The sequence below is a fragment of the Eublepharis macularius genome, chromosome 1, assembly GCF_028583425.1.
Source record: "Eublepharis macularius isolate TG4126 chromosome 1, MPM_Emac_v1.0, whole genome shotgun sequence".
Taxonomy (NCBI): domain Eukaryota; kingdom Metazoa; phylum Chordata; class Lepidosauria; order Squamata; family Eublepharidae; genus Eublepharis; species Eublepharis macularius.
In genome coordinates this window covers 181,186,459-181,198,528 of record NC_072790.1, presented here as the reverse complement: position 1 = coordinate 181,198,528, position 12,070 = coordinate 181,186,459, and the positions used below count along the sequence as shown (strand labels likewise).

At 42.3% G+C, this 12,070-nt stretch overlaps 1 protein-coding gene across 2 annotated transcripts in view; it reads left to right on the top strand.

Annotated features, from left to right (window-relative positions):
• PSEN2 (presenilin 2) overlaps positions 1-11,761 on the top strand; it is a 37,655-nt gene extending 25,894 nt beyond the window's left edge. For both annotated transcript variants that reach the window (XM_054980871.1, XM_054980863.1), the window contains 2 exons: positions 5,238-5,356; positions 7,540-11,761. In XM_054980871.1, coding sequence (XP_054836846.1) covers positions 5,238-5,356; positions 7,540-7,695 — 275 coding nt within the window. In that variant the 3' untranslated portion in view covers positions 7,696-11,761. The remainder of the gene's footprint in view (positions 1-5,237; positions 5,357-7,539) is intronic.
• The last annotated feature ends 309 nt before the right edge of the window (positions 11,762-12,070 follow it).

Sequence of the window (12,070 nt, the reverse complement as noted above, 5' to 3'; positions counted from 1 at the left end):
TAATGTCCTGAAGGGAGTGTGTTCTAAAGTGCCTATCGGTTTGCAATGATCACTAGGGCAAGTCTCTTGCACAAGCTCCATAGAATCTATGAGCAATTGTACAAAATACATCAAGCCTTGGAGGTCATCTTTGACTTTTTCCTCAGAAGCTGTCATCCCACTGGCAGATATCATTCTCAAGTCTTACCAATTCATAGAATCATAGAGTTGGAAGGGGCCATACAGACCATCTAGTCCAACCCCCTGCCCAGTGCAGGATCAGCCTAAAGCATCTCTGACAAGTATTCATCCAGCCTCATCTTGAAAACTGCCAGTGAGGGGGAGCTCACCACCTCCCTAGGCAGCTAATTCCACTTTTGAACTACTCTGACGGTGAAAAAGTTTTTCCTAATATCCAGTCGGTACCTTTGTGCATGTAGTTTTAGCCCATTGCTTCGCGTCCTACCCTCTGCTGCCAACTGGAACAGCTCTTTGCCCTCCTCCAAATGACAGCCTTTCAAATATTTAAAGAGAGCAATCATGTCCCCCCTCAACCTCCTCTTCTCCAAACTAAACATTCCCAAGGCCCTCAGCCTTTCCTCGTAGGGCTCAGTCTCCAGACCCCTGATCATCCTCGTCGCTCTCCTCTGCACCCTCTCGATTTTGTCCACATCCTTTTTTGAAGTGAGGCCTCCAGAACTGCACACAATACTCCAGGTGTGGCCTGACCAAGGCAGTATAGAGAGGGGCTATGACCTCCTGCGATTTCAATGCTATGGCCCCTTTGATACAACCCAGGATTGAATTAGCCTTTTTTGCCACCGCATCACACTGACTGCTCATATTCAGTTTACAGTCCACTCTTACCCCAAGATCCCTTTCACATATACTACTGCCCAGAAGTGTATCCCCCATCCAGTATTTGTGCTTCTCATTTTTGTGGCCCAGATGTAATACTGTGCACTTGTCTTTGTTGAATTGCATCCTATTCACAGCTGCCCACTTCTCCAGAGTATTCAGGTCTTGTTGAATTTTAATTCTATCTTCTTGGGTGTTTGCTACCCCTCCCAATTTGGTATCATCAGCAAATTTAATGAGCAGCCCTTCCACTCCTTCATCCAGATCATTGATAAAAATATTGAAAAGTACCAGGCCCAAAACCGAGCCCTGTGGCACCCCACTGGACACCTCCCTCCAATCTGATGAAACGCTGTTGACCACCACTCTTTGAGTGCAGTCCTCCAACCAGTTCCCTGTCCACCGAACTGTCCTATAGTCTACTCCACAGTCTTCCAGTTTGCCCATCAGAATGTCATGGGGGACCTTATCAAAAGCTTTACTGAAATCCAGATAAATCATGTCAACAGAGTTCCCCCGATCCAGTATGCTGGTCACTCGATCAAAGAAGGAAACCAGGTTGGTCTGGCAGGATCTGTTAGGAACAAAACCATGCTGACTTCCCCGGATCACTGAGCGGTCCTTCAGATGCTTACAGATTGATCCCTTTAAAATCTGTTCTAATATCTTCCCAGCTACAGAAGTCAGACTGACCGGCCTGTAGTTTCCTGGGTCATCCTTCCTCCCTTTCTTAAAGATTGGGATAACAATCTTGTGGCACATCCCCAGTCCTCCAGGAGGGCTTGAAGTCATATAGTTAAGTATCAGTCAAGTCATATAGTTAATATCAGTGTTAAGATGCAGGTGTGAGCCCATTGTGTGGCATGAGTTGGCTTCTATATACTGCCTGTTCCAAGACACTTTATTGGCTTTCCATTTGCTTCTAGCCTGCATTCCATTTTCTCCTCCCCCTAGCCAGGTATGTTCATACAGAATGTTTGATTCCCCTCATACCACCCCGCTAGGTCCCTCAAATTCCATTTGTATTGTCTTTTATTGGGTTTGCAGGAGAATCTCCTTTTAAAAGACGACTCACATGAGCCCAAAGCTCTCCTGAGCAATGTCCCACTTTGTGTACTCGCACTGACATTCAGCTGTCTTTCCCCCATCTGTCAGTTTAGTGTGCTGTCTTGTATCTGTTCCATTTGTGATCCAGAGGACAGCCTCTCTTGAGATAAGCCAGCATGCCAGCTTAGAGCTTGTTGTGCACTCTGTTTGGCCAGTGTGGTCATATGGCAAGAGCTTGTGCTTTTTTAGTGGCAGCTTCACTGATGTGGAATAGGCTGCTGGGAGAAGTATGGAAGGAACTCTTACTATAGGCATCTCATAGGACCAATACAGAAGCTGGCTTCTGCAGAGTTGGATCTGTTATGGCTATTGAGTGCCAGTGCTCTTGCTTTTCCTGTTGTTGGTGTATTAGAGGGATGGGCTGTGGCTGTGGCTCAGTGGTAGAGCATCTGCTTGACATGCAGCAGGTCCCAGATTCAGTCCCTGACATTTCCAGTTGAAAGGACGAGGTAGTAGGTGATATGAAAGACCTCTGCCTGAGATCCTGGAATGCCACTGACAGTCTGAGTAGACAGTACTGACATTTAGACACTTTAATTTAAAAAAATTAAAACAAACATACAAAATGTATGTAAAATATGACAACAATAGTGTGGAGTCTACACATAAGCATCTGTAAAAGGTTTCTAAATATCTAAAAATAAGCCCCCCCCCCCCACAACTATCGTCTATATGCCATACATTCAAATATTAATAACTATAAGGTCTTCATCAAATTATGGAAGTTGGGCATTGTTCTCTCCAGCATTGTAATAGGAGTCTTTTAGCAAGGGCCTGGAGGACCCATTTTCATTGACCATCAGTTATACTCCAAGAGACAGACTAAAAGTACATAAACATTCTCAAAAATCAATGACTATTCTAATACAAAAGTTCTGAGTATTAAGTTCCTCCCCCAAACCCTGAATAACTGGACATGCCCAAAGCACGTGCTTAAGAGACACATCTGATGAGTTACAGCACCAACAATTAGACACTACATATTCCTTTATTTAAATAGGAGATGTGGTGTCCAATGTACACTGAACAATATTTTGCTGAATGGATTTGCTGAATAAATCACGGCTCATTTTTAGGCTTTATCAAAACTGGGTGATCTAGCTCCTTATTCCATTCATTCCTGAGACTCTGAATATCATGTTTGATAACAAATATCGTATATTTATAAACAAATACTGTAGGTTTCATTTTCTGTATTGATTCAATGAGAGTTTCTGGAAGTGAGGGAGATTTTGAAACAGTGCTGCAGAACTATTTCTATCTCTGTGCTGCTTATGTTTTAAAATATTTATATTGTATTTATTGTGTTTTTAAATTGTGAAATGTAAATTTTAAAGTATATGAATGTAATCCACCCTGAGCCTGCTGGTGCAGGGAGGGCAGAATAGAAATTGAAAATAAATAAATAAATACAACCATATTTAGATACCAACAGATGTTGTAGTTGTAAATATTTTCATTCAGCAAATCATATCTAGACCTTGGCTAAGAAAATGACAAAAACTTGTCAAAGCCTAGCAGTTGATCCAGACCTATAATCCTCCTTATCTGTCCAAGCATTCCATAGTAGGAAAGATTTCCTCCCAAATTTTAGATCTGGATTGGCCCATAATGTTAATTTAGAATGTGAAAATGGGTCAAATTGATATTGTCGAAGGCTTTCACGGCCGGAGAACGATAGTTGTTGTGGGTTTTCCGGGCTGTATTGCCGTGGTCAAATTGATATTATCGTGATGTTGTGTGCCACAGTTCTCTGACTGCAAGAATTGCAGGAGCAGCAGGATCCGTTTTAGCATGCATATACCCAATAGATAGTACTGACCTTGACTGACCAAGGGTCTGATTCACTATAAAGCAGTTTCCTGTGTTTATTGATCACTTCTGTTGGTTATAAGCTACCCTGAACCAGAGGCAAGGTGGAATATACAACTTTAAATAAATTGTGACCTCTGCCCAAGGCCTTGGAAAGCTGATATCTTTTTCAAGCCTCTGCTCTCCATGGCCCTTCTGATGGGGATGCCAGTGACTGACACTGTGCATGCCAAGTATATGCTCTGCCGTGGCTGCTATCTAACTATGTGACCTGCACCAGCTATTCATACCTTATTCTTGAAGGAGATCTGATTTGGAATGAATCAACAACTTATGTATTTGTATCCTGTGGCGTTTGCATACTGTAATTACCATTGATGATAAAAAACCAAGAGATTTCTGATGTAAATGTTGCCCATGGAACTTGTAACGAATAGAAGGTACAATCCAGTGCATGGCTATATTCCTAGAGATTGTTGTATTGGTTTGAGTGGAAAATGAATGTGTTAAATTATGTTTGGATCAGTATCTCCAACTTCTCCAAATTGAGGCACACTTTTCTGAATTAAAATTGACACATACTTCACTCTTATGTCCTAGAAGATTTAATTTTACTGCATCTGAGATCACTGTTTCAGGAAGCCCACACAACTGTTTTAGGCATGCTTGTCCTGAGAACAGATGATTCTGCTGCATTTTGGCAATGAGAGTAAATGGATCCCAATCACACCTGATGCAGTGATGCACTCTGCCTCCTGTGGAGGATGATTGAAGGGAAGCAAGAGCAGAGCAGTGAGTCATGCAGAGTCACAGCAGGCTTCTTCCTCTGTGGCTGGGTAGTTCAAACCCAAAGGGGCCTTTAATTATTTAATGTGTTTATCTCCAACTCCCACAGAATGCAAAGGTACAGTTGTCAATATAGCTTGGTTAAATCTTGAAGATGGAAATGGAAACAGGTTCTGTGCACTTAAAAGTAACTTTGGGCAAGACCTAGTTCTTTGCTTCATAAGTGTAATGGGAATATAAATGCATATTGATGGCAGTTTTCAAAGGAGTCTGCCTTCCAATAAACCCATTTTCTCCAAGGAACTATCTCTATAGCAGTTCTGGGAGATCTCCAGGCCTCACCTGGAGGTTGGTAACCCTAAGTCAATGAAGCATTCTTAACAATTTGGCCCTAAATATATGAATCTAGGGCTTTTCATGTTATTTTTCCTCATAAGCTTTTACCTCACCTTACTCCCAAGGAGTGGTTCTGCTTTGCATCCAGACAGTGTACTCCCATTCAGCCAAGAAGCTCACAAAGCAATCTGGGCCAAGCCTCCTCTTTCAGTCACACCTTGCTTTCTGGTATGAATCCTCCCTCATATTTTTTTTAATGGAGGGGCTATGAAGTAACTCAGGACTGACAAGCAGCAAGAGATTAGTGTGTTGTGTGTGTGATTCTGTTTTTAAACTTCAATTTTTATGTCTTTCAATAGGAGGCGTCAAGTTAGGCCTTGGAGACTTCATATTCTACAGTGTGCTTGTGGGTAAAGCAGCAGCCACTGCTAGCGGTGACTGGAATACAACTCTGGCTTGTTTCGTAGCCATCCTCATAGTAAGCAGAATTATAAAAATCTATATGTAGCACATTGACATGTTGTTGGAGTGGTATAATGGTTAGAGCAGTGCTCTGTGACATGGTGCCCACTGACGCTTTGCCTGGTGCCCCCTTCCTTCTTACCCAAGGCATCTCCTCTCCAAATCAAAGGGTCAAAGCTGGCTTTCTTCCACATTAGAGCAGGAAGTGCTTCTAAAGGACTCAAGGAGGCATCATGTGTATGTCTGCAGGGAGCAGCCATTTGGAAATGGCTACCTCCATCACAGCAGGACACTTGGCTTGGAACCTCCCAATATTTTATGACTGGCCCCAGATACCATGTCAGCTATTTTGTGGTAGGTGTGCTCCACACAGTAGCCAGCTTTGGTTCAAAAACTCCCCACAGGTTCAACAAGGTTGGGGACCTCAGATTACTGTGGAACTAGGATAAGGGAGACCAGGTGCAATCCCTTGTAAGCTCTGGAACTCATTGTGTGTTCTTAAGCCAGTCACATACCCTGCCAGCCCCACCTACCTCACAGGATTCTTGTGATGATAAAATGGAAGTGGGGGACACACTTAGCGCTCTAAGCTTCCTGGAAGAAGTAGAGGCTAAAAATATGTCAAAAGTATCTACTCAGAAGCAGGTGGCCAGTGGCCAGTGATTGAGACAGTGACATTGGCCACGGGTCTACCCTGTGGCTGCCATTGCCATTTTAGAAGCATTTGTAGTTTTTTTTCTTCTTCTTCCATAAGATCCTTTTTCTTCCTAGTGTACCTTTGGCTGTGGTGCAGCTAGAACACAAATTTCCTCAGATTTCAACAATAGCATGGTACCATGCTATCAAGTTTAGATTATCACTTTGTGAACGTAATGCTGTACCATCCTTCCTGCAATTAGTAACTCAGCCCAATTGACTCAAAGCTTGCTATACTAAACCTGAGCCTAAATTTCAGGGATTCACTGAAAATTTCTGCAAACAGTATACCGGTTACTTTAAAAAGATTGGGCTATACTAAAACTCCAAGCAGATCAGAAGTGCTCTCCTATTTACTTCCATTTATCTTATCAGAAAATATTTGAGCTATCTAAATACTTCATTTATTTAACAGTTCCAAAGAATTGTTGCTTTTTCTTGTTACTTAGATGTAATACATTACCTTCTGCTGAGATGAAGAGCCGTTTTAGTAGAATCCCTCCTGAGAAACGTTTCTGTACTTATTGTAAAGATCAAGTTGACTCAGTTGCCCGTATCCTTTTTAGTTTTCCCCATTATCTTTAACTTCATAACCAATATTTTACTCCCTGGAATGACCAGCTACAGAATATTTCAGGACAACAGAAATTAAAGACTTTATTGTCGGGCAAGATTAAAAAGGGTGCATGTGATTTAGCCATATTTACCTATGCAGTTATAAATTATTTATAAAATACTTTGATGTATGGCTTGTCAACTGTTCAGTTACAGGGAAAGGAATTATGTATTTTTTTTAAAAAAATCACTGTGAAGTCCCGATCCCCAGAGCGCATGTGGTGCAGCAACCCCAGGCTCTCTTGTCCCCCCCCCTTGGATCTTTTCAGGTGCCAAAACAGCAACGGGGGGCTGTTTTTGCAACTAAAAAGGGGTGTGTGTGTGTGTGTGTGTGTGTGTGTGTGTGTGGGAAACGAGCTCATGGGGCTGCCACACCACACCAATACTCTGGATCAGGGTCTTGCAGCAATTTTTTTTAAATGACAAATGCTTCTAAGATGGCAACAGCAGCCACAGGATGGATCCGTGGCCACTATCACTTGTAATTTGTCACCCTCATGGAGCAGATGGTTTTTCTCCACTAAACCTGTGTTTGGAGTATAGCTTATTACTCTGCGACTGCTGTATTCATTATTGGCTGGCCACAATTGAGGTGTTCTCTCCAGCCGACTTGTAGATGCTCTAAAACAGGTACACACAAGGCCAAGTTGAACTTTCACATTCACATTTTTGTTTTTATAACAAAGGCAGCATAATCTCCGCCTGATTACATTTTGGAGTGCATTGTACTTAGAAAAGCAAACTGAGATTCAGATCATATAAGCAAATAGGCTGGGATTTGTCACTATGTGCAATATGTATTTGCAATTTATTATTTATGCATTGCTTTATCTGTAAGGAAACACTCTGCAGGAAGGCAAGTGGTTACCATTTTCTTTTTCTTTGCAGGGCTTGTGTTTAACTCTTTTATTGCTGGCTGTATTCAAGAAAGCATTACCTGCCCTGCCTATCTCGATCACCTTTGGCCTGATCTTCTACTTCTCAACAGACAACCTTGTGCGACCTTTCATGGACACACTTGCATCTCATCAGCTATATATTTAAAAAAGGAGGGGAGGAGGAAGAGATGCTGATAGGATCTTCCTCAGGAGCCTTGCTGGGCAATGGGACAATCTTAAATGGATGAAATTCCTGCGGGTTTTGTACTTAGTGCCATATATTTTTTCAGGAAACTTTTAAGAGCAAGTATGTGAACCTCCCTGAAACTTGACAGCCAGGCCTTTCAGATGCCAGTGCTAGAACTTGCTGCAGCCTCATCCTAGAGCTGTTCACTTAGAATGGAGCCCCCCTCCCCTGCTGAGGTCAGTAGGGCTTGCTTCCAAGGTTGCAGACCTGATTGCCATGAGCTTCTTGGGTGGTACCTAGCCTTTTAAGTTGGTGTCTGAGTAAAGCAGGAAAAGGTTTTGAGAAGGGTGTCTCTTGCAGCATGCAGATAGTGTGTCCACAGAGAGATGAAGGAGTTCATGATTTTAAAATTGATTTTAAAATGATCAGAAGTTGTTTGTAGCTGTACCACCCCAAAATCAAAATCCAAAACCAAACCACTATCCACATAAAACTTTTATTTGGACCAGCTATGATGGCACAAAAGTGTGTGCAAGCTTTTGCATTCGCCAGATCTATTCCTCAGGCTAGATTTTACAATATAAAATTTTTAAAAGGTGATGGGGAAAGAGAGATTCTAGGCCATGAGTTTAAATGTTTTAGTCCAGTAGCACCTGAAAGGTAAACAGGATTTCCAGGGTATTAGGTTTTGAGAGTCAAGCTCCCTTCGTTGGACTTTAACTTTCAGAAGCTTGACTCTCAAAAGCTTACACCCTGGAAATCCTGTTGGACTTTAAGGTGCCACTGGATTAAAATCTTGCTGTTCTACTGCTTATCAACACAGCTGCCCACCTGAAACTATTATTTTAAAGGCTTTCTCTCACAGCATCTCTGTGTGCATTTTGCAAAGGACCGGCAACTTTGCTCTAGGAACCCTCCGCCCCTAGAAGGAGAAAAGTTTGCAGTTTGTTAATGGCGAATTACATGCTTGCTCAGGAGCTTGCTGCACTCTTGGCATGGCCCTTTAGGGTAAGACTGGCCATTTTCCTGACATACCTTATGTAAGCAAGTAGATCAGAGAAGGAAGAAGTAGAATGTGATGGGCCTCCAGCAGGAACAGGCAAGCCCCAGCACCCACACCGAGTAGCAGTGTGTCAACCCCGTTTGCTTGACACACACGGAGCTAGTTCTTTGCCTCAGGGGTGAGGCAAGCCCCTGCAATGCTGGTAGTGATGCTAGGGGTTGGCTTGTTCCCAGTGTGTCTGGCCAAGTACATTCTTCTCTTTCCCACCTTTGATTTACTATCACACCAACATCTTCACAAATAGAGTGCTTTTTTAGGGGGGGGACGGGGACATTTGGGACCGAAAGATTGCCTACCCCTGAAATGCAGCATATTTTTAAGGGAAGTGGAAAGCCCTACTGAAGGAGGAAAAGCTATAATTAACAGTGGATTGCCCCCTAGCAGCCCTTCTCCTCTGATAATGAGTTCAGAAAGAGGCACACCCTCACAGCATCATGTGTGCAAGTATTTGAAATGGGTTTGTAGGAGGAGACTGATGGGAGCTCTTGGGGATTCCTAGTAGCTGGCCAAGAATCCCCTGGAGACCTGTGTCAAACTTTGCATTGTATGGCTTTTTAACAAGAGCCATCTGGATTATGGTTGTTGTGGGTTTTCCGGGCTGTATTGCCGTGGTCTTGGCATTGTAGTTCCTGACGTTTCGCCAGCAGCTGTGGCTGGCATCTTCAGAGGTGTAGCACCCAAAAACAGATCTCTCAGTGTCACAGCCTTCGACAATACAGCCATCTGGATTGTTGCACTATAACTAGCTGTTAGAACTTTGGACATAGGGTTGGTTTGTATTCATCTGGTCAGTGATCCTCTTCCCAGGTCTGAGGAAGTGGTGTGTATCGCACACAAGCATACATGTCTATGCAAAGATCACTTGCATAAGGCAGTGGAAAAGAGCAAGAGTCCAGTAGCACCTATAAAACTTAACAAAATTTGTGGTAGGGTATGAGTTTTCATGAGTCACAGCTCACTTCTTCAGGCAGTGTATGATGTGAAAGCACTTTGGAGAACTGGAAGTGCTGTTTTTTATGTTCCAATTATTACTTGAGGCTTGGTGGTCCATTTGATGCTGCTGCTGCATATTGGGTGGGTAGTAGGGTAAAGGCTTAGATCACCACCATTGTGTGTTTGGAGGAGTGTGAGTGTTGCTGTTCCTCCATGATAGAGGATCGCTGAGTGTGTGAACCCTTTCCTTTTAGGAAAAGGAGGATTGGCATCTATGCTGCTCTTGTTGGAGATAGAGAGAGAACTAAGTGGGCTTTTGACCTGACCTGACAAGAGATTTCTTATCTTGCAGTTATGTACCATCTTAGAAAGAAAACATGTTGTCTTTGAACACTCATACATTTTCTTTCCCATGCTACGAACTCCTTTCTGATTCCACTGACAATCATGTCAATGCATGCATGGGGGGGTTTTTTTGTTGTTGCTCAGGATTGTCTGCATTTCTGTTATGGGGAGCGGGAAACTGGAGCACAACTTGCTGCATCAGAGTATTTCCTTTCCTCTCAGTATCTGGAATGGTGATTATGCTTTATGTAGAGTTGCTGTACTATTGCTAAGCTATCAGCACCCAAGCCTGCTGCTAGTCATAGTATGAATTTGTGGTTAAAAAGTAAATCAGGACCCTAAAGGTTTCAGTTTCCCCACTCTAGGAGGATGTTGCAAATTCTGGCTCTTTCTTTTTAGAGGGAAGATCTGCATGGTTGGTTCCTCTGCTAAACCTCAAACAACACAGTGAAAAAAAATCCTTTAAAATGTAACTTTCTACTTTGCGTTTTACTCTTATAACTTATATAAACAATCTCCCCTGCTTCATAAATAAGTGCTGTATGCTTCTTAGCCAAAAAATTCTTAGGTTTGACTTTCCAATTTTTGTAATTTTCAGTGTTTTTTTTTAATGCCTAACTTAGACTGTATAAATATTTAACGTAAGAGTGAACTATTTTGAAAAATTATAGTTTGTATCAGAATGTATACAGTAGAATCAAAGCTGAACCTCAACATTAAATGAGAAATAATTGATGGTCCATATATTTCAGGGTTAGAAGCTCCTCTTCTGAAAACAGGTCTATTTTACAAAACCTCTAAGACCTGCATTTTCTTGTTCAGTAAAAAGGAAGGGTCTAGTAAACAAATGCAGTGAGATCAAGGATCAAATTTCTTGAGCAACAGTCTCTTGGAAAGTCCATTTGTGCAGGTCCCAATGAAATTCATTTCAGTGGGCTTGGATCTGACTCTGGATTTTCCCCTTCCTGTTTTATGGAGTCTGCCTTGCTCTTTGACCTATATAAATCAACGAAAAGGACCACAGTGTTCTAAAGCTAGGATTAATACAAATATCACTGTGCTAGGTTGAATTTCAAAATATTTATGATAATCCCTATCAATATGTTTACGATTACGGTGATATTTGTATTTATACTTGCTTTTTGGCCTAACAAAAATCATGGTTTCATTTTTTAAAAAAAGTATTTTAATTCAGTTTAAATATGCGGACAGTTGTGGATGCTTCCATTATTCCCCCTTCCCCAGAAGTCCTTTCCAGCCCCCAGAAGTTTTAAGAAGCTGTCGGATCAGACCAGAGGTTCTCCTAGCCCAGCATCCTGTCTCACACAGTGGCCAACCAGTTGCCCTGGAGAGCCTGGAAGTTTGTTCCTGGGGATGTAGGACCTGAATAGTCACATGGGTAGGGAAGGAGAACAGGGCAAAATCACTCTGTCTCTTCTATTGGTGAGTTCTATTGATGGAAGAGAGGAGAGGCCAATTTTGCACCGTCCCTCCTCCCGACTGCATATTTCTGACCTACATAGCTATTGGACCATGTGGATCCCTCAGACCTGGGAATAGAACATTGTGGGCATGGGGGGAGGGCAGCGGGAAATATCTTTGCATCCACAGATCATTGGATCCAGCTCTGTGAATGGAAACTGTTTGGAAGTGCTTGCGGAGTGTGAATATTCAGCTCTGAATAATAAAATTGGTTATACCTTCTGTCCATTTAAATGAGTTGTTTCTCAGTACTTTAGTGCTTTAAGATCAATAATGAAAGTATTTCCATATCTATTTATTTTCTAAATGGCATGCTGGAACAGTCCAAAATGTTCTGATGCTTTAAGTAGGAAAATCCAAATGGCACTTCCTAAATGCTAATCCACACAAAAGACTGTGCTCTTCTACAACTCCAGATCATTCCACTGGGGCTAGTAAAGGAGAATTTCCTGGTAGATCTTGTCTGGTGGAGGAGGAGGAGGAAGAGGACCTAGTGATGGTAGCCAAGTTGCAAACCTTTTTTGTAACTGA